General features: G+C 39.3%; 1 protein-coding gene across 5 annotated transcripts in view; it reads left to right on the top strand.

Annotated features, from left to right (window-relative positions):
• The window catches only part of LOC106884502 (uncharacterized), a 100,346-nt gene extending 78,700 nt beyond the window's left edge, over positions 1-21,646 (top strand). For 4 of the 5 annotated variants that reach the window (XM_052975572.2, XM_052975574.2, XM_052975575.2 and 1 more), the window contains exons 5-6: positions 19,422-19,842; positions 21,134-21,646. In XM_052975572.2, coding sequence (XP_052831532.2) covers positions 19,422-19,842; positions 21,134-21,231 — 519 coding nt within the window. In that variant the 3' untranslated portion in view covers positions 21,232-21,646. Of the gene's footprint in view, positions 1-430; positions 1,883-19,421; positions 19,843-21,133 lie in introns of those variants that run through there. The other variant, XM_089338800.1, reaches the window with a different exon arrangement.
• Positions 21,647-24,092: the final 2,446 nt, after the last annotated feature.

Here is a 24,092-nt window from a genome sequence, read left to right as displayed (position 1 = left end):
TGTCAGCATGTGTAATCATCATTGCATAATCTTTGTGTTTTTCTATCGTTGTCATATATATCTTTATTATTACTAAAATACAAAATTGTATTGTTATTGGCATATATATGTTCAATTACAAAAGAATTATCCAATAATTATGAATTATTATGACTAGTAGGAACTTATGTCGTTCATTTAGAGACTATTCGTTATCTGAAATATATAAATCCACCGCTGCCACAACCAAAATCTTTTATAACTACGATATAACAATGATTTTATATGTATTAGGAATTTTTTGGTTTTTGTTAATTTTTAAATTCACAATATTGCTTTTTATATTTTTATTTTGTCTTTTTTCTTAATTTTTTTTTTAATTCTGGCTCTTTTATTATCCCATTTCGCTGATTATGCTAAGAATATACCACTTTGTTCATACATATTTTAGGACAATACTACAACACTTTCTGCTGACCCTAAGCCCTTCCAAACGTCTCCGATCAATTCAGATGCCATTCCAATGTGGGGACCCGAAAAAATGGGTAATTTTGTGGACGATACGTTCAGTAAGATGCCACCGCCCATGCACTCGAACGATTCTGCGAGCGCTGACCTGTTTCTTCTGGAACAGCAAATGCAGAAAATGCAGGAGGATTTATGCGAGATGACACGTCGATTCCACGAAGAAACTATGGAGAAAACAAACTCAATCGATAACGAACAAAATCAATAAGAAACCGATGCGACGGTGCTTGAAGAACTGAAGTTTTAAAGAATTCAGAAACAAAAGTGCATGCACCATATTTGTTCTAAATATCCCATCCTGTAAGATATTAATCTATACCCAAGACTAGGTTCGAAATTGCATCCCCTTTCTTATATCTGGCACCAAAACCTAAACAGTAAATGAAAACTAATAACTCACTCGAAGCTTAGGAAAGTCTTTGATAACCAATTCCTGAGAATGAAAAGAAAACGATAACACTTAATCAAATTCTGGAATTCTAGCAATAATTTCTGTTAACTTTAAACATTAAACATTTTGTCCACAGAGGGATCCTTGCATGTATTTAATTATTTAATTATTTATTTTATTTATTCATTGAGCTTCCTGTAATAACTCATTCATTTATGCTTGCCTCAAGCAAAACCAGTTACGATTCAGACTGATACTGCTACTTCGATATTTATCCAATCCCTTTCTCGCAGTCAGTGGAGATAAACCTTTAACCGTTTTTTATATCAACTCACCTGAAACAGCTTAGTTCCTTGATATAAACTTCTTGCTTCATCTTAAAGGGTTCTAAATTAAATCCTTCCATTAAAATTTCATCTTAATTCATATTCTAAATCCATCTTAATACTGACGGTCATTTTACTAAATTTTTTGCTATTTTTAAAACTAACTGAGATAAAGGCAGTGCATTTCAACTGAAATATGGTAACAAAAAGAAAGATTCTTTGCCTGTCCTCTCTGTATCACGTGATACATAGGACATATTTCCCTGGCTTTCATGCAGTATGATGCACATTCCTAGTTTGTTTTTTTTTTTGTTTTTTTTCCGACCACCAAACTTGGTAAAAACATCGTGCTGTTGTGTTACTGTAGAAAACTTTGATTTCATGTATGATACTAAGAGCAAGAGATTTCGTTAACAAAATGCGTTAAATTTGGAACGCTGAACTACATACAGCTGTATATAAAACAAATTAACGAGGAGGAGGAGAAAGCGACTTAACTGAGTCACCAGACTAACGAAATAGTTTTCTAAACATGACGAAGGGTCCTACCTAAATCATCATATCTTCCCTCTTCCTTTTAGCAAAGAAATATCTAAGAAGGCTTGTCAGTCTGCCTTATGGGATTTACGAAAAGAAAGTTTTCTTATTACTCAGAAAATACGAAACAAAGGCTAAATAAAAATGCAAAAACAAGCCTGGACGTTTTGGACTCACCTAACGAAAATGCTTTGGACAAGCAAAGAGTTAAGGAACTAACTACTGTTCAGCTACTTACCCAGTGCTCTAAAAAACAACATAAACTCTCCGCTTACATTTTACCTTATGATAATCCCCCTGAGAAACAGTTTCCTTCCATCACATCTCCTCTAACTTTGTACCCCCCCCCCCCCCTTGAATATAGGCGAAAGGGCAGCTTGTGTTTGATTTCTGTAGAAATTTCTTTCAAGTGGCTTCTTGAAACTTTTCATCAAATTGCCCTTATTTTCTTTCTTCTGACAAACCCCCCATAGCAATTCTGTCACAACTCTAAATATCACCACTTTTGTACGTTTTTCAGTCTTTTCACTTCATTGCTGTCCAATGTCTATCGAGTATTTGGAATCGTTCTTTCGTAGACTTCTGTATTATTTCTGCCTATTTGATTTCTTCACTAATATTTGGTACTTCAAGCCATGTGTAGCTGAAATAGAGTGCATAGATTTATATGCATCCGATTTCCAGATGGTTCTCATAAAAATTCAAGATTTATAGTTAAATCTGAATTCTTATTTGCATTCATTCTACATTTTAGGTATTCATTGCATGTCTTGCAGTCATGCAGGAAATACCTCTGTGAGTGTGATGTCAATTGATATTAATATATATATGTTAATGTAAAGCAATTAATATTAACGTAAATTGAAAAATTTACTACATTTTGTACATAAGAGTATACCGGCCTGCGGGCGCAATAAAATGGGCTCACGGGCGCAAAAGCGCCCGCGGGCGGGGTCTCCCCACCCCTGATGTGCAAAGTATGCTATTTCAGTATTCAGGATACTCTCCAGTTTTTCTATACTCGGTTTCTCTCCCCTCATGTCTCTCTCTCTCTCTCTCTCTCGTGTGCGCGCGCTCTGATGGACCTCTCTCAATTGATGTGACTCTCTCTCTCAATTGGTGTACTCTCTCTCTTTCTCTCCATATCTAAACCTCACGCGCAAGCACACGCATTTTCACATCGAGCTCTCTCTCTCACTCTCTCTCTCTCTCTCTCTCTCTCTCTCTCTCTCTCTCTCTCTCTCTCTCTCTCTCTCTCTTTCATCATCTTATTTTTGTTTAGATATGTCGTATTGTGTGTGTGTGTGTGTGTGTGTGTGTGTTTCGTTCTTCAATATAAACACTCCCATGTATGTCTTGCTATGTGAATGTGTGAGAAAGAAGAGAGAGAGAGAGAGAACAGGTACGTGCTCTATCTGCTCATATTTATTGCATTAACATACGGACCATTTCATTAATGGCTGGAAAGTTCAGTACATATATAGTGTTTGTGACACAGAGGTGGGGTGTGGGGATAAATAAACCAATCCTAAGGCCGCTTAGGTAGTAAATCAAACAATCTTCTATAAGTGGCTTATCTCAATTCACCAATGTTTCCGATTTGTCTAATCTACGAAGCACGAATCGAATCTAAAAACACTCTGGGCCCCGTGAGTGTGTGTGAGACTGTGTGTATGTGCATGCTTGTGTGTGTGGATGTATGTAAGTGTATGTGTAGATTCCATCTTGACACATTTCACTTCGACTTAAAATGTTCTTTTAATCTGTTAGTATCGGTAAAAGACTTGGTTTTTTCGGATTAACTAATTCTTCGTTCCTGAAGATGTCTGTCCATTTTTTCTTACTGGTTTCTTCGTATCAGGTCTTGTAATTAGAATTTGCCGAAAGTTGGAGGTTTCTCGACTTTCTGTTTTCTATTAGATTATGAAAACACTTGCAAGTGAGAGGTGGCAACCGCCTCAACCAAATATATTTAAACCCCTTCTCCTTCTATATATGTTTCTCCCTCTCATTGTATGAAATCCCCTCTCTTACTATATGTCTCTTCCTCTCTCATATACGAGTACATGTACTCGTATATGTGTGTGTGTATGTGTGTATATATATATATATATATATATATATATATATATATATATATATATATATATATATATAATACAGAATGGGACAAGAACGCAAAACATCTATATATATATATATATATATATATATATATATATATATATATATATCGCATTTACACGTGTAATGGTCGCACTATTTTATACTAAATTTTAACTGAAAGAACTGGGATGCGACTTTTACACCAGTAAATACGGCAAAAATATCAATCCGTCTCTCTCCACCTCTCTCTTTCTCTCTCTCTCTCTCTCACTCACACGTGTATTCCGGAAGTTTTGAAACTTTTTTAAGGAGAGACATTTATTAATTTGAAAGAAATAGAAAATTCTATTCTCCTTCAAAGTAGGACCCTCTGACTTCAATACATTTGTTGTATCGTTCCGGCTGCTTCGTGAAGACCTCATGGAAATCCTCTAAAGTGAAGGTATCTAGGACCCTTGTTACAGCGTCCTTCATCGTCTTCTGCTTAAGAACAACCAAAAGTCCACAGGGAGCAAGATCTGGACTGTGGAGAGGGTGAGAGACAGCTTTGATGCCCATTTTTGTCAGGTAGCTGGTTACCAAGATGGAATTGTGTTCTGGTGCATTGTCTTGGTGCAAGTGTTCTGGTCTTTTGCGGCGAAGTCTCTTCATGAGTTCTCTAAAATGCTCTACTAAGCACTCTTTGTTGATCGTCCGGTCAGAGGAAACCCAGTGGATGTTGATGCTCTGGTTGTCAAAAAAAGAGGATCATCTTGAGATTCCCGGGAGACTTACTTTACTTGGCCTCTTGTGCCAGCGAAAAATAGGTGTTCGGTTCATACAAGTCAATCCTGAAACAGTCTGGAGCATCTCATAAGTCTCTGTCACGTTTTCGCCCAGTTTAACTCAAAATTTTATTGCGTAGCGAACTTCCATATTGTCTCCACGATCCGGTTAGCATTCCGCAAATTAATCAGCCGTAGCAAGCAGTGTTTAATAAGATGTGTTCAAAGTACTGTTACAACCGTCTCCTTCAACCTGGAACAACAAAAGTCAGCAGGTTAGATTACAGGTATAGTAATGATATATCAAGATTACAATAATCTAAGACGGTTATAACTGCCTTTCCTAAAAAAAAAAAAAGGTTCAGATCTTTTGGAATGACTTCCTATAACATTTCTAACATGTTTGTCTTCTCCCGTCTTGGCCACACCGACCTATCTACCTTCCTAAAATAATTCGTTTGTCTTGTTTAAAGTTGGTTTGTCTTCAACTGTCTCAATTTCTCCCTGTTTAATTAACAACATTTCCAGTTTGTGGTTTTTATTTATTTGTTTCACTATTTCTTTGAAATCTTAATAAAACAACATTAATGTCTTTTATTTTTGTTTATATTTTTTTTATTTTTTTTTATTTTGTGTGAAATGAACTTTCGATTAGTCCCTCTTTCTCTCTCTCATATTCTTTTTCTGATATATAGTTTACCTTAATTGTGCTCTGTGTATACTTGTCAGTATACGCATGACAGTGTACTGTGTGTGTGTGTGTGTGTGTGTGTGTGTGTGTGTGTGTGTGTGTACTTAAGTATTCCTGTATATGTGTCTGTGAAAGTGAGAGATGACTAACACTACAATTCTAACCCACCAATACAAAATACAATACAATGCTTTACGCTCGCTGTGTAGACGCAGGTCAGTCTTGACGGAATTGACCAATGATAAAAGGCGTTCCACCAGCTGTTTCCATTGGCTTGTTTTTTCTTTCCTTCTTTTTGGACATAAAGTAATAGAAAACATTATCCAAAGTCTTTCACGATTTAAGACAGTTGGACGAAATTTAGGAAGGTTTAGTTGCTATTTCTAGGATGGCATGTGACCGCGTAGATCTTCTTTCGTATTGTTTTATTTCCAATAATCATTGTTAGATTTCTAAAACCGCTAAAGCAACTGTCTTCAAATCTTTTCAGTCTAATTGACACTGATTAAGACGTTAAAGGTGCCACAGAACACTCAGCAGAACACTCAATAAATGATCGGAAAAACAATCAGTTGTTTTAAGAGATGAGTGCTTTTAAAACGCCGAAGTTTTATTAAAATTTTGACTTTTCCTGCTTGCCTCAACTTGCGGCGCATATTTGGATGATATGCAGCACAATAGGTGAAATCACTTGACCAAAGAATAAATACTAAGGGCATAGCTCTCTTTCTCTCGCCCTCTTCAATACAGATGTGTGTTGGATGGTGACGGGGGTGTTCAAAATTGTACGAAAGACAAATGGGTGAAGGAACAACAAACGAGGTGTATTAGTTTGACGCTTAGGAAAAATGTAAGTCTTCGATGTTTCGAACCTAGGCTTTTCTACGGAAAGGAATGAAGAAAGAAAACAATAAAAAATGGAGTCAAAAAACGCGTCTGGATTAACAGTTGCGCGCGCGCACACAGACTACATATATATATATATATATATATATATATATATATATAAAAAATCAACTCTTGTGAAACAATGGAGTGTTCTTAACTCGTATATCAAGCATGTCACTTACAAAATCTCTGTTTATAGACTTGTGTTTGTAGAGGTTTTCTACTCAACACCACTCATCGCCAGATGAAAGCAATTAGCGAAGGAGTTCTTCCCACTTAGGACATTGATGGTGGAAGATATGTGCTGCGTCTGTCCTCGTGCTTGACTCAAGTGCAACTTGTTGTAGTCGTCAGATAACGAAATTTCAAGTGATGCACGTGCAATCTCCTTGTGTGAGCAATAAATAAATGAGTTACGATGTAGGACGCTATTCAGAACCGTCTCTATAAACGCAGTCATGTTTTTATTCTCTTTCAGAGGATTCGATCTCGCGACCCTTGAATTAATCAATTTCCCTTATTTGTTGATTTCCTATAAATTTAATGACATTTCATAATATTTTTCCCTATAAGGAGGTGAGTTGGCAGAATCATGAGCATGTCTGACAAGATGCTTAGCGGTATTCCTGACTCTATACGTTCTGAGTTCAAATTCCGCCAATGTCAACGTTGCTTTTCATCCCTGGGGTCAGCAAAATAAAGTATCAGTCAAATACTGGAATTGATGTAATCAACTAACTCCCCCCATATCCTTCTATTCTTCAAGAACTGCTTTCCTTGATCGCTGCAGCAGACTGGCCTTCCGTTCAGGAGTAATGTTCTGATTTTGGTCATTTATACGCAATGGAAGCTTAGGGACCGGCTTTGAGTCGTGGGGCTCAAAGACAATAACAAAAACAATGTTTTCCTAAATCTATAGCCAAACCTCTTTGGTATCTAATTTTATGCCAGTCAAACCAAATCCAGTTTTTTTTAATATCTTGTTCAAGAGACGAAATGCCTTCATTTGCAAATCACGAAAATCTCTAACCCCTCCACTATCTACTATTCTTTCATCTCCAGTTACTTATAATACGATTAAGCGAAGATGATTAACGTTCTTCGTGGACAGGACACCTCTCTATCGCAAATGATTGTTTGTTTCTTTCGGGGAATTGAAATTCACACTGCAAGCCAACAAACTAATCGTCAGTTTTATAGTGCACCTGCTTTTTACTGCAGTGGCGCCTGTATCTAGTTAGTTTGACTCAATGGTTGAGAAATAAAAATTGACCAGAAGCACAATGCTAAACCGGACCAGTCTATAAACTTTTAATCTCGTGTGTTACCATATTCTATTAACCCTTTCGTTACCAACCCGGCTGAAACCGGCTCTGAGTACAAATGTCTTGTTTAGGTAAGTTTTGAATTAAAATCTTCCACCTAACCTTAGTTACAATTTATGTTCCTAACACCAGCTGAATGATAACTAAGTTATTTTAACTAAATTCTTTGTTATATTTAAAGTAATTGAAACACAGAGCATCTGAAAATAAATACAGACTCCTGGCATCCATTAATTGGTAGATCGTATAAATACGAGTTTGAGGTTCTTTGCTTTTTGTCTGCTTCGAAATTAAAGGTTCAGGAAGTTGTCCGGATTTTCCAGTTTTGGGTCTGAGAGTAAAAAACCACCACCACCACCACTGAACAGGATGCTAGTTTATCGCAGGGTTATCACCCCAAATGGTACAATGCACCCCCTGGTCTTAATGACCCTCACCCCAACGTTCTAATCAGGTCATACGTCCTCGCGACTCCGACCGTAGGAACCCAAAAGTTACGAAGAGCCTCTGATTGTTCAGCCTGTTAGAAATAGCAACTTTCCCTCAAATCAACCTTGCCTAACATCTTAAGCAAGAAAATTACATTCGGTAAATAATTTTTAATGCCACTAAAAGAAGGATTAGTCATGGGTGGAAAGCTTTTGATCGTTGGGTTAAATGTCGACCTAGGGTTCAACAACAACGCGACAGTCGTGACCTATACCCTCTCAATCCCGGTAGCTCTGCACCGAGTGCATAGGTACAGCCTACTTTCTTATCATGAAGCCATGAATACAAAATATTCAGTAAGGTCATAAATGGGAATTTCCGAAACAGCTCACTAATGATTACCTGATGTAATCGAGAGAGAGAGAGAGAGAGAGAGACACACACACACACGGGAATTTCCTATCCGGCTCAACAATGATTACCTGACATACACACATACGTACGTGTGTGTGTATATCTATATATATGTGTGTCTGTGTGTGTGTGTAGTCATTGGTGAGTTGGTTAGGAAATTTCCACGTATGACCTGTGTGTGTAAGTATTTCTACTCAAACACATCATATGTAGGAATTTCCGAATCAACTGATCATTGATTACCTTCTAAATTCCAGAATATATTCTTAATGATTATGTAGCCAGTATCTGAGAGGTGGTTGATTCGATTCTCGGTAGCTGCCTGTGTGTATGTGTGTGTGTGTGTGTGTGTGTGTGTGAGAGAGAGAGAGAGAGACAGACAGACAGACAGACAGAAATGAAGTGAAGTAAAAAATATCATAAATAGAGAATCTCTTGCAACAGCTTAAAATAAAGTTCCTTGTTTCAATTGTTAACTAGAAATGTGACATTTGACTGCTGCTATGAAAGTTTGTTTAATAATCAACAGCAGTTGTTTATATTACTTATCTATGTCTCTCCTTGTTATTTTCAATACTTGACACGAGTAACCTTCAAGATGATCTCTTACCTAAAATAAAACAAGGAATCTTTTATATTTCAATGTTCATTTTTTTTACCCCTTTATTTTTCTTTGAAAATATTTGGCATAAACACTCCGTTACTCAAACTGAAACAATACGACCCACTTAAATCTACCTATTCTCCTTTTTACGCTTTACACGCCTCATCTTTTATTTGCCTGTCAAGGTAAGTTGGACCAATGATGAAACACGTTCACCCTTTCGTTAAAGCCGTTAGAACCCGTGTCCTCTTCCTCTTCTTCAGCGTAGAGTTTAAAGCCTTAGTTTTTTGTTTTTTGGTTTTTTTCCTTCCAGCTAAAAAATTGTACATAAATGTAGATCTATGCTTCAGTTTAGAGGAAAAGGTTTGTGCTATGGTCATGGTTGAGTCAAGCATAGTCAGAAAGGATTTACAGGCCATTAATAATTTTCTTTCATCAAAAGTTATGATCTGGAACAAACTGAAGTAACGGCATGTTGTTGTTTCTTAGATTATTATTTTTTTTATTCTCACGAACCATTAAAGTTTTGATATTCAGGAATTTCAGCCAAAGCCAGTGTAAGGCAGTGAAAATGCTCGTAGTGTGGGTTTCTTGGTCGTTTGTTGATATTACCACTCACGACATTGCACGTATGTCTATAATTTATAATGCTGTAGTAATAGAGAATTAGTCGATCCGGAGCACGTTTACTCTCGGTATCTTCCGTGAAATACAACGAAAATACATGGTGCACACAGTCGAAAAGCTTGGGTGTGTTCCGCCCGAGGCAGCCCATGAGTTTGCTGCTTGCCTCCTCCAGGACTTCGTGCCCCCAGATAGGTTTGTTTGTACTGCAGGCCCAAAAATGTCATCTTCAAAAGCGTTGCGCGGGCTGGACTAATCTACCCCACCTCCATCTAGGGTGCAAATTATATGAAATAAAGCCTAACATTGCGGCGTGTTTACCAAACATCTTGTAAAAGGTTGATAATAACAATTGAGACATTAGTCTCTCTCTATCACCTTTCAACAAAATTATATATTAAGAAACAGTAGAACAATTAACAACATAATAAAAATAAGTTTTATGTTTTATGATGCTTGGTTTTACAAATCCTGTGTTATTCAGCTTAGCAGCCGCTGATTAAATTGTAGTCAGTATTGGTAGGTTAAGAGCTTCCTTGATGCATGCCAGAGGAGCAAGTAACTATCACGTCGAAGGCATCGTGGTGAAGAGTGCTTCGTTGAGGAGCAAGTAACTATCACGTCGAAGGCATCGTGGTGAAGAGTGCTTCGTTGAGGAGCAAGGTGTTGTCACGTCGAAGGCATCGTGCTCAAGAGCCTTATAAAACGAAAGTAACGCTTTAAGTACTGGTTTTACTACGCATGCGCACTCGAAGGGTTTCCGGGAAGGCAAATCCCTTGCGCATGCGTAGATTGTACTTCCTCAATGGCGGCCATAATTTCGCACCACTACAATCTCAATATGAGAAAGCTTGGGTCAATATTTGTGATATTTCACGATGTTGAAAGTATACTCTAAAAGTTTTCGGAAGAACGCGGAGACAAAATATCTCTCCAACATATTTCACGAGTTTGTTGACTCCTTCTTCAGTTGGAAAACTGAACCAGTAAGCTATCGCCATGTGGTTTGCCTAAAATATTTGGAGGAGTAATTTCAGTCAAATTATTTTTGCAGCAAAGCTCAAAATACGTTTTAAATATTTTATTGTAAATATTGTCTGTGTGATAGGCAGTCTACGTTTGTTTAGGGAAATAATTTATATTTGAAAGTCAGTAACCGAACATGTATATTATAGATGACAATGAATACTTGCAAGGGTGTTTACAAAAGTTTTGAAGATAAACTGAATATTTCAATTAAATTGCATGTTCAGGAGTGGGGATTGTCGTGCAGACGATAAACATGACAGATTTGTTGATAAAATTTGGCACCATTCTGCACAAATAAAGTTTTGTTTAGATTTTTATAAAATGTAGAAGTGTTGTCAATATAATCACTCCCAATGTGATAATATGGTTTCAATTCTCATTTGATATCATTTCACCTCACAGATATCGTTTATACGCTAAGATATGGCTATGAGGGGACAAAACAACAATATTTGAAGGTAGATATCTGAGCTACCAAACCTAGATTCACTGAGATACGAAATCTAATGCGCTGTAGTTCGTGACTCCTGTAGCTCTGTGTGTGTGTGTGTGTGTGTACGTGTGTGTTGTAGAAACAAATTTTAAGACCAAAGTAGTTATTTTACATCCGTTTCATATGTATGAATTTGGTCTGAAACTGTGTGCTGAAACTGAAGGAATTACATTTCAGGAAAACCAGTTCCAGTCATTTAGTAACTTTGAAAATCTTTTGTCATAAAACTACGACCTAGTCACTAACATGGTCCCATATTTGTAATGGAACTATCACTAATCAGGTCGCAGCTGTAGGACGAAGATTTTGACACTTCGTGACATAAATTTGAAGTGAATTTAACGGCTGAGTTTTTTAACATCACACCTGTGACATTAAACCTTGTGGGGCCCCACAAGATTTTAGGTTAGAATGTAAAATTGGCCCAACTAACAGCTGTTGTGCTGACGGCAATGAATCGTTGTTGTTAGTGTACGGTTGAGGAGTTGGAAATTTGTTGACTAAACCATTTGAAGGTTAGTTGACTTGAACACGAACCACCGATCTCTTGGTGGTGAGTGTGGTATACTATTGACTCCAGTAGTGTGTGTGTGTTGGTTATAGAAACAAACACTGGTTACATTCCTATTAAGCCGCCTCTGTCAGAACTTATTTTATTGATTATGAACACGTCTATCAAATGTAGGACAGATTAGACACATTTCGGTGGAAATAAAAACATTATTTTCGTAATGTTTTAGTTGTGTGTGTTATCGTTTCTTTTCTATTATGCAGATGTAAGGTAAGTGTTTGGCCTTTTTTAGTATGAATTCGTTAGTCTCTTTTAATTGCAAATATTACACACACACACACACACACACACACACACACACACATCAGTGCTTATGCTCTTTGTTTTTTTAAATTTAGATACTACACACTCAAATGACTCATATGACACAAACAAAATTGACTTACTTTTGTTTTGTTTTTTTTTTGTTTTTTTTTCTTTTCATTCTGTATTGTATGAGTCATTTCAGTTTTTTCGCTTCCAATTAATTTTTAAAAGAGAAGGAAAAAACACCACAAAAATGGGCGTCCAAAATTGGGGTAAGAGAAGGGGAAAAAGTTATTCTCAGACTGGAAACCCGACCCGAATGCTTGCAACAGAAGGGATGGTATTGAAGGCACCCCACCCTCGTGGGACCACACTGTCTCATATTGTCAGCTTTAAACTCTACGCTGAGCCTATTTGCGTCCGGCGATATAAATGCAAAGAATACGAATTAAATTTTTATAATAGGACTTTTTGTGAGAGGCCATGTAAACATTATTTTCTGACGAAGTCGAGTTGGAAAATATATGAAAAGGGCAAGTCACTATTGAGACAATCCTGTACGACTTTCTGGAGTAAAACCGGGTACAAGTAACATGCAATATTTTTTTTCATAAATATTAACGAATATTTGAAAGTCTTTGCATTCACCTCAGCTCTTTATTCTGTTTGGAAAATATACACTTTTTTTCTAATTCTTCAAAATAACTTATTTATGAAACAATCCTTGGATGCACAAAAGTACATCGAATTGGAAACTCAACCGTGTACGAAAAGAGAAATGAGAACTGCTTTTAATAAGTGTTAAACACCAACTCTTTAACCCGTCATAGCACTACTGTTACTATTATCACTTGCAAATCCGATGAGATTTGGTAATCTTTCATGGAATTCTTTGATGTTCAAAGAAAAGTTCCATGGAATTATAATCCTCAGTAGTCAAGTTTTTAATCTCAAAAAAACAGACAAGTATTTATTCAACCTTTTTTCATGATTTTGTAATCATAATACCTTGATAACGGGAGAAGTTGTTTAAAGATAGATCTATCAGCGGCTCCAACTGTTATTAGAAAAAAAAAACGAGGATTAAATTCGTCAAAATAAGCAGCACCAATAATATTTGATCGAATTATTTTGATTCCCGCAAGTTTTTTTTTTTTTTTAATCAAAGCCAACGTTTCTAATAAAGACAACCAAATAATCTATTACTATTAACCAGCTTTTTAACCGCGTGATAAATATTGCGTTCGCCCCTACCGCATGTCGTTGACACATCTCTCTCCCTCTTTTTCTCACTCCCTTTTGCTATCTCCCTCTTTTTCTTTCTTCTTTCTCTCTTCATCTTTCCCTTCACCCAATCACGGGACAACATAATGCATTTCGGCCTGCATTTCGGCCTTAGCGTTTTGATATACAGATACTCTAGATCAGGCATCGGTAACCTTTTTCGTGAAGCGGGTCACATGAAACATGACTCATCATCACGCAGGCTGCACTAAGAAAAAATTCAAGGCAATTTTGTCATACCATTCAGAAAGCTCCGCGGGCCGCAGCTTGTCTATGACTGCTCTGCATAGTCTATACTCTGTGCTTGTTGTTGCTCTCTAGTCATAGACCACCATCCTGGATTTGTATACACAAAAGTATAAATCTTTGAACAGCAATCAAAATCCTCCCCAAAATCTTTTAATGGTTTTCAAATAAATTTTCTGCTATCTTTTCTATTACATCCTAGTCGTTGACGTTGTTTAACCCTAGGTCAACCAGTCTTCATGTATATCAAGGACTACACTGCCCAGTGTATTTTGCTAAATTTGAGACTGTAAGGTATGATTTGGAAGAGTTTGAGGTTAATTGTAACTGATCTATCGGCTATAGAGAGACTCCTCGTTGACACATGATGTTTGTTTTTTTTAATCTGATCTATATGGCCTACAAACATAATTAGTCGACCATGCAACGAAGCTGCGATTAACAGCTCCCAGTGCTACATCTTCGTCTGGGTAAGGGTCTGACTGTACATTAAGATCATAAACAATACATACAATAACTGGAGTATTGCATTATGGACATACTTTACTCTTTCCACTGTCCAGTCTATGTTCATAGATTGTAACAATGGCCACATCAGAAGCAGACGAGATCTTAACTACCAAGAAAGTGAGAACGTATAGTTGTAAGACAACGTTTTCCATTCTTTTTGAAGTCGGTTATTAAGTGCAATATCACTGAATTTTCGTATTCTCTTTCTTCAATGTTAACACTGTACATCAAGGGTTCTCAACCATTTTTTCTTTACCAATGGACCCCTTTGATTACTCTTTTATTCTAGTAGACTCCCATAGCCATTCGATGTTTAAAAACTAGTTTTATAGAAACTTCTTTCAAAATTCCTATTTTGCTTTTAATACATTAACTTGTGTAGATTGAACTATGTAAGATGTTAGAGAAAGAAACAAAGTTGTTTCTTGCAATACCTGCATTTAAAGTAAAACATTTTTCAAAGATCCTTGAAAAACAGTGAATCGCAAATTTACTGTTTTACTGTGTGGACCTCGAAAATTTTTATCTGAACTCTTTAGGAGCCATATGGATCCCAGTTGAGAACCACCGCTATACATTTTTCTGTTCCTGGACTTCTCACTAATAAAGTAAGTTTAACAATAAGTCACTGACATAAATAATAGATGTTGTATAGAGCAGAAACAATTGGATTTGTGTATGTAAACATTTAATTTCGTTGTGGCATACATTCTGCTCTAAATACGAAGATTAGATTGATATCAGCAATCACCGAGTCGCATTTTTGATAATCTTTAATGAGGCCAGTTTAAAAACACAGTTAAAGAATACCATTGTCTCGTTTCGGCACAGACTTTTTCTCTAAGAATTTTATTAATTTCGTACGATTACATGATTTAAGTCGATTAGTTAATATTGACTTTGGCTATTGTATAATGCCGTGTGTGAGGAGGGACAAGTAATGAAAAAAATGTATTTTCTAAACAACCGTAACGTGAAAATGAAAGATAAAAGGGGAAAAGACGGAAAGTATCGTGAGCAGTGAAACGAACTCGTGTTTCTTACATTTTGTCCGGCATACTAACGATTCTGCCGCTTGTGATCTAGGTTCAAAGTCAACAATTTGAGAAAGAAGGATGAGAAAGTCGATACCATGTGTCCCCCAGTTTTTTACTGGTACTGAAGACTATTGAGTACTCAATATTGAGTTTTACTTGGGTTGCATTTCATTTCAAGACTGAAAAGAACACACGTTGCATGAAACGTGCCAACCGTCAGTTTGAGAAAAAATTACGCGAGTCAAAAGTAAGAAACTCAAGCGGAAATTGAAACAGGATTGTAAGCTCAGGTTTCTGAGAATTGATCCAAATGCAACAGCAACAAGAAGGCACTTAGACAAGACAATCGATTTTACCAGTAATAATTTACGAGAACAGTATGTATATAAATTAACTGACTTTTCACTAGCTATGTCCGTTGCGTACATTTTCTACTACTAATATTACAGCTATTACCATACAATATGTAGCTTAGTTTATCACTTATTCATTCATCACTGATCCAGGATAACATGTTATTCTCAATTGTGAGCCGTGTCATGCTTATCACGGATTGATTTGGGATAACATGGGTCGGCGATTAGTCGAAGATTCTACTTGAACAGCAAAAACGCTTCCCAGCGCCATCAAATACCTGATATAGATAGCGTGGTTGTTCTTGGAAGCAGCACAAAAAGCTTCACGTTGCTGATACGCTCATCAATATTTTTGTATCGATTACTTATAGCTCGCGTTTGTACTCTGAAATGTGTGCATAGTTCAGTGGTTAGAGTGTCGTGAGGTTGTGGATTCGATTTCCGGATCGAATTGTGTGTTGTGTTCTTGAGCAAGACACTTATTTCACGTTGTTCCAGGTCGATGAAATAAGTACCCGTTACGCATTGGGATCGATGTAATCGACTAGCCTCTACTCTCCAAATTACAGGCCTTGTGCTTATAGTAGAAAGGGTTATAATTGAACATAAAAACAAGCTCTGTGGACTGAAGCAGAGGTTTTATTCTGTCGCTACTCTGGGTTCCTATTATCTCTGTTTCTCGGAGATTACATGGAATTATCAGTAATTCGGGTGTTATAAAAATGACACCCCACTGGGGCAGGGGGGGGAGATAATCTCTCCCCCACCCCCGCCTCTTACCAAGATACTTCAACACTGGTTATCCCCCCCCCCCTTATATCCAAGTACATTAGCCTACTTAGCCCCATTCACCTCCTCGCTATGATTCATGAATGATCTGCTACATTTAACCGACTCCGCCAAATAAAATGTAATCTTTTAAATTCATTCGACGTACGAGTACAGCTGTAGGAAATGTTTCGCTCTAATACTTCTAGAAATTGTTGGAGTTTGGTCGCTCTCTCCCTCTCTCCCTTTCTCTCTCTCTCTCTCTCTCTTTCTTTTTTTCTCTCTCTCTTTCTTTTTTTTCTCTCTCTCTTTCTTTTTTTTCTCTCTCTCTCTCTCTCTCTCTTTTCTCATTCTCTTTCTCTTCTTTCTCTCCCCACCCACCCACATTAAAAGATTTAAACTTTTCATACTGAAACGAGCTGAACTCATATGCGAGACAGAGACTAACTGTGAGAGAGAGAGAGTGGTGGGAGAGACTACGTTTGTGGTGGGGGGTGCGTTTTTGAGGAAAACAGCTTACAACACAACCAAACCCATTTCATATTCGTACCCAGCGCAACATCATCCCCCCCACCGCCGCCCCACGCATACGCCAGAGTATGTGGATGTATTTGATGGAAACTTTCTCCGAGATACTTATCCATATTCAGCGATGTAGGTTCCGTTTGTTACAGTACTCAATACTCTACTTGGCAGAGTGCAGTGAATGTATATAGAGTACACGAGTACAGACTAGAAGGTTAAATTCGCATTCCCGATCATCGAACTGGATCCGAAATATTAACTCTTTTCCTTCGGTATTGACTGTGAAAGCGCGTGGCTTAGTGATTAGAGGATTTGGTTGATGATCGTAAGGTCACGAGTTCGATACCCAGCGCGTTGTGTCCTTGAGCAAGACATTTTATTTCACACTGCTCCAGTCCACTCAGCTGGCAAAAATGAGTTGTACCTGTAATTCAAAGGGGCCAGCCTTGTCACGATGAATCTCCGTGAGAACTACGGTATGTGTGTCTGTGAAGTGCTCAGCCACATAGACATTAATTTCACGAGCAGGCTGTTCCATTGATCGGATCGAGTGGAACCCTCGTCGTAACCGACGGAGTGCCAGTTTGGCATTGAGTACTCTTTTAACCTTCTTGTCGGTATTTCTGTTCTCTTTCTCTATCTCCTTTCCTCTCTCTTGAAAACAAAATTAGATGGCCACGGCAAGTATATAGAATGTATTTTTTTTTAATATTTTATTAATCACACCATTGACTTTTGCTGTACGAGACGTTTCGGCGCAGCCTCTTTGACGCCTTTGATTCGACGCTAGCTTATTTCACATCAGACGTTTTATTTCTCTCGTTTACTGCCCCCCCCCCCAGTTCTCTAGTTCTGCGCGCGTGCGTATTTGGCTCTATTTCCAAAAAGCACTGTCGCCAATCGAACACGTTGCTAAGGGGGTGGTGCACTGGACGACACCGCAACTCGCCCCCTACTATTCAATGATTGCACCCTCAAATTTGCAGTGACACACTTATTTCGAAACTCCACTTGAGTATTATTACAAATCAGTTCCCACCCAGAAAATTTTGAAGTACTCCCAGGCACCAAAGTCTGGCGACGGGCCTGTTTCCTATACAGGCTCATTGTTCAGTGAACCGTTTCAGATCACCAGCGTCCAAACAGTCACACCCTCCATTCGTGACCATCTATCCATTTCAGATATCTGCCGAAACCTTGTATTATAATTTGCCATTTGTTTCCACGCTCATATGCCTGATTATAGGTTTTACTAATTAATATAACATTCACGAAAGTGGACGTTGATCTCAACGAGGTTTAATTAATTCTGTCGAGGAATTTAATGGTTTTTCAGTATGAAATCACAATACTCCCTTTAAACCGTTGATGTCATTCCAGTTGCTCTCATTAGACATCTGCTTTTTCTATTTAAAGCGCTAACGCAGCTGCAGCTGTGATAAACTACTGTTATTGCTTTGTCTTCAGACCATAACTGCTGTTTCTCGTAGTCTGTACCAGGAACAGCTGTTACTGCAGTTTTGTCAATCTATAATGCAACTGCGATTTTGGAAATCCATATTGCGATTACAAAGTTTTGACTCTATTTTCTGCTTTCCACTCATTCAAAAAATATTCAGAATCACTTCAGTGACGTAGCAAAAGTGTGTGCCGCCCCTTCTACCCCTAACTACGCCAGTGCCTACAACTCTTCCATAACATTTACATCACAGAAGTGTTACTTAAGAAAACAAAACGACTGATCTAGAGCAATCACAAGTTATAACGGGATAATCGTAACTTTTGATCAGCGGCGTCGATAGCAGTGGGATGTTAGGTGCGGTCCGCCTTGGCGTCGCTTTACGGGGGCGATCCTTTCCGATCTACTAAATAAGCCTGAACAGGATTGGGGTCTCGGGGGAAGTCGGTAAATTCAAGGGTTGCACAACATCTAACTACGCCACTACTTTTGATCTTAGATTCACTGAACAGACAAGCCAACTAGGGAGCCTCTACAAGGTCGTTCGCTTTACTAAAAATAGCAACTAAATCTCCCTCAAATCTTCCAAACATGTGCATTTTAAGGAAATACATTAATGTACCCTAGATACACTCTCCAAAACAAACTGATGGCGACAGTCGAAATAGATCTGCTCGACAGATGACCTGTGGCTAAACGCCAACAATAACGATGTGTGGACAAATATTTCTCACTAAGCTTTCAATATCGATCTCATTGCTACGTAGAAAGTTTACCATCTGACTTTCATTTCAAAGTCAGAATGCTGAAATTGATTTTATTTTCTCTACTTTGTTGGTGACCTACGTTGGTGGTTAATATTCACATTGCTCACTTATTAGGTCGAACTGTTCTTTCAATGTGTGTGTGTGTGTGTGTGTGTGTGTGTGTGTGTGTGTGTGTGTGTGTTTCCTGCAGTCGTCGACTTCGTTCAAAAGCATCAATTGTAATGATCTCACAAAATCTCTGAGGAGCTGTGAAGGTCAACAGACACAACCGTTTCTGTTTTTAATCCGAGCTCAGACAACAATAACATACAATAATATCGATGATTTCTTTATGTGCTACAAGGGAGACGAATGAAGATGGAATACAGGGGGCAATTTACAAAACGTTGGGGGAGGTTTACACAAAATCTATCATGATGTAAAAAAAAAGTGTTCTGACAAAATAGTCAAAACACCATTTTTATCCCGTTTAACCATCATCAAAATTCTGACCAACTACAAATGGATTTGTATTTATTTTGCAGTTTTGCCTCCCAAGAAGTGGGAATCAAGTTGTATCAATCAATAAAGTTCCCAATTCGGAATCGAAATCCTTTTTTGAACGTAAGACCCCTACTTACGATATGGGTTGCATTCACTCATCACGCACAGAAACCATCTCGACGGTGCCTTCCAAGGACAAAACGAAAAAAGATACCAAAGTTTCACCTGCAAAGCAAAAGAAGGAACTCGAAGACTCAGCTTTGAAAACCCATAACCGTTATCGTGCCAAACATGGTGTGCCAACCTTGAAGCTGTCTAAAGATTTGTGTGAGATGGCCCAGAAGTGGGCCGATCATCTGGCTTCCATTAAGACCTTAAAACACAGTCCTTGCAAGCTTAACGGAGAAAGTGTTGGCGAGAATGTCGCTTACAAATGGACATCCGATGGGGAAGTTTTGACAGGTCAGTGTTTGGTGTTTTGCTTTTACTTACTTTTTTTTTTAAGTCCAAAAGTTAGAATCAGAGCCCTTGACCAATGGCGTGAGGGAGCTTAGAGATAAATAAAACAGTCTATGATTAAGGTTGTATGATAAAATAAGTTCACAGTTAACAATTCTGTAATCTTCGATTGAAACAATCATCCAGATGAAGGGGTTTTATGAATATGTTCTCTCTAAAATATTTTCATTAATCCATTATAGCTCTTCATAGTGGTGTGGGACTGAACTTGGAACTATGTGGTTGGGAAGCAAACTTCTTACCATACAGCCATGCCTGTGTGGTAATAAGTTTGTAGGGGAAACTATGGGAATGTCGCATTTCATCTTTATCTTGTTTCAGTTCAGCTGTATCATCAACATCATCGTTTAACGTCCGCTTTCCATGCTAGCATGGGTTGGACGATTTGACTGAGGACTGGTGAAACCAGATGGCTACACCAGGCTCCAATCTGATTTGGCAGAGTTTCTACAGTTGGATGCCCTTCCTAACGCCAACCACTCAGAGAGTGTAGTGGTTGCTTTTACGTGCCACCGGCACGAAGGCCAGTCAGGAGGTACTGGCAACTGCCACGCTCGAAATGGTGTATTTTACGTGCCACCTGCACAGGAGCCAGTCCAACGGTACTGGCAACGATCTCGCTCGAATGTCTTTTCACGCGCCACTGGCACAAGTGCCAGGGAGGCGACGTTGGTAACGATCACGCTCAAATGATGCTATTTACGTGCCAGCGGCACGAAAGCCAGACAGCTGGTGCTCTGGCAACGATCACGCTCGGACGGTGGTGCTCTGGCAACGATCACGCTCGGACGGTGCTTTGGCAAGGGTGCCAATCTACAAATTTAGTTCGATTTCGATATTTTGTTCAAAAGAATTCCCACACTGGATGTAAAACTCATACTTCTGGTTGTGGTGTTTTGTGTTACCACAATCAACCACCAGGGTGGAGCACCAATATTATGGTTTTGATGTCATCCACTCATTGCAAATAATTGACAGGTGGATGTGAGTTTAACCTTCGTTTCAGCTTTCAAGGAGGATTTTTCATTCAGATAATGTTTTTAAATGTCTCTTAACGGTAACACAGCCATTAAATTACATAAGTTGTATATCAGTTGTAGGTTTTATATACTGAGGAAGGAGTATAACTAGATGATGTGATCTCTCCATAAACAGAAAAGCAAATATATTAATTAATAAATGTCTACATTAAAATCAGCTGTTGAAAATGGTTTTTCCCTAATTTCTTCTTCAGGTCAAAATGCTACAGACAATTGGTACGATGAAATAAAATCCTATAATTTTGATCAGAGTGGAATGTCTTCTGGCACAGGTATAACACCTTTCTTTTAATTAATATTGATTCCTTGGTTAGAGGCACAAAGGCTTCAGATTTTGTGGGGTGTTGTACAGTCAATTATATCAATATTTGACTGGTATTTCTATTTTATTGACTCTAAAAAGGATGAAAGACAAAGATATCTTTGGTCAAATTTGAATATGGGTACTACAAGGCCCTAATATTTAGGGGATGGGTATAGTTGATTATTTATAGACCCATCCCACCACGTCAATTACTTTGACTACTGCTTTGTTTCCATTACTCAAAACTCTGCCAACTTTCCAGCAAAAGTGAAAGATTTCATGAGTTTTGAGAGAAACTTACAGAAAAGGCACAGCTCCATCCTGCAGATAGTACATGAGAACGCAGCCATAATTTCCTCATCAGGTCTCCATATTCTTTTATTTGTTTCAGTCATTTGACTGTGGCCATGCTGGAGCACCACCTTTAGTCAAACAAATCAACCCCAGGACTTATTCTTTGTAAGCTTAGTACTTATTCTATTGGTCTCTTTTGCCAAACCGCTAAGTTACGGGGATGTAAACACACTACCGGTTGTCAAGTGATGGTGAGATGACACAGACACACAAATACATACACACACACACACACATATATATATATATATATATATAAATACAATGGGCTTCTTTCAGTTTCCATCTACCAAATCCACTCACAAAAAAATATATGGAAATCAACGGGGAGGGGGAGGACTTCAGAAAATTCACAAAATCCAACTTTTTCCCTCATAACTTTTAGGAAAATGATGGTTTTTAAAAGAAATTTTATATAAATACCTTTCAACTGGCATAGATAACGATTACAAAGAAATTTAAGAGTTCATGGTGTGAGAGATGTAGAAGTGATTAGTGGATATATTAATGTAGCACCCATCCTACATCCCCTTACAGGAAGACCAACACAACTTCAACTAAAACGTAAGGCGAAAGAACGGACGCAAGGACGTTCGTTTCGTTCGGTCGGACGTACGTGGATGCAGAAGAACGGACGCAAGGACGTTCGTTTCGTTTGGACGGACGTGCGTGCATGCGAAAGAACGGACGCAAGGACGTTCGTTTCGTTTGGACGGACGTACGTGCATGCGAAAGAACGGGCGCAAGGACGTTCGTTTCGTTCGAACGGACGTACGTGGATGCGAGAGAACGGACGCAAGGACGTTCGTTTCGTTGGGACTGACGTACGTGGATGCGAAGGAACGGGCGCAAGGACGTTCGTTTCGTTTGGACGGACGTACGTGGATGCGAAAGAACGGACGCAAGAACGTTCGTTTCGTTTGGACGGACGTACGTGCATGCGAAAGAACGGACGCAAGGACGTTCGTTTCGTTTGGACGGACGTACGTGCATGCAAAATAACTTACGCAAGGACGTTCGTTTCGTTTGGACGGACGGACGTGGATGCGAAAGAACGGGCGCAAGGACGTTCGTTTCGTTTGGACGGACGTACGTGCATGCGAAAGAACGGACGCAAGGACGTTCGTTTCGTTTGGACGGACGTACGTGCATGCGAAAGAACGAACGCAAGGACGTTCGTTTCGTTTGGACGGATGTACGTGAATGCGAAAGAACGGACGCAAGGACGTTCGTTTCGTTTGGACGGACGTACGTCGATCCGAAAGAACGGGCGGAAGGACGTTCGTTTCGTTTGGACGGACGTACGTGGATGCGAAGGAACGGACGCAAGGACGTTCGTTTCGTTCGGTCGGACGTACGTGGATGCGAAAGAACGGACGCAAGGACGTTCGCTTCGTTTGCACGGACGTAAGTGCATGCGAAAGAACGGACGCAAGAACGGTCGTTTCGTTTGGACGGACGTATGTGCATGCGAAAGAACGGACGCATGGACGTTCGTTTCGTTTGGACGGACGTACGTGGATGCGAAAGAACGGACGCAAGAACGTTCGTTTCGTTCGGTCGGACGTACGTGGATGCGAAAGAACGGACGCAAGAACGTTCGTTTCGTTTGGACGGACGCACGTGCATGCGAAAGAACGGACGCAAGGACGTTCGTTTCGTTTGGACGGACGTACGTGGATGCGAAAGAAAGGACTTCGTTTCCTTCGAACTGACGTACGTGGATGCGAAAGAACGGGCGCAAGGACGATTGTTTCGTTCGGTCGGACGTACGTGCATGCGAAAGAACGGACGCAAGGACGTTCGTTTCGTTCGGTCGGACGTACGTGGATGCGAAAGAACGGACGCAAGGGCGTTCGTTTCGTTTCGACAGACGTTCGTGCATGCGAAAGAAAGGACGCAAGGACGTTCGTTTCGTTTGGACGGACGTACGTGCATGCGAAAGAACGGACGCAAGGACGTTCGTTTCGTTTGGACGGACGTACGTGCATGCGAAAGAACGAACGCAAGGACGTTCGTTTCGTTTGGACGGACGTACGTGGATGCGAAAGAACGGGCGCAAAGACGTTCGTTTCGTTTGGACGGACTTACGTGCATGCGAAAGAACGGACGCAAGGACGTTCGTTTCGTTCGGTCGGACGTAAATGAATGCGAAAGAACGGGCACAAGTACGTTCGTTTCGTTCGTTCGGACGTACGTGGATACGGAAGAACGGACGCAAGGTCGTTCGTTTCGCTTGGACAGACGTACGTGCATGCGAAAGAACGGACGCAATGACGTTCGTTTCGTTTGGACGGACGTACGTATATGCGAAAGAACGGGCGCAAGGACGTTCGTTTCGTTTGGACAGACAAACGTGGATGCGAAAGAACGGACGCAAGGACGTTCATTTCGTTCGGTCGGACGTACGTGGATGCGAAAGAACGGACGCAAGGATGTTCGTTTCGTTTGGATGGACGTACGTGCATGCGAAAGAACCGACGCAAGGAGGTTCG

The sequence above is a fragment of the Octopus bimaculoides genome, chromosome 21 (assembly GCF_046866305.1).
Source record: "Octopus bimaculoides isolate indiv1 chromosome 21, ASM4686630v1, whole genome shotgun sequence".
Lineage (NCBI taxonomy): Eukaryota > Metazoa > Mollusca > Cephalopoda > Octopoda > Octopodidae > Octopus > Octopus bimaculoides.
The sequence above is the reverse complement of the archived record's forward strand: the minus strand, read 5'-3'. Positions and strand labels throughout refer to the sequence as shown.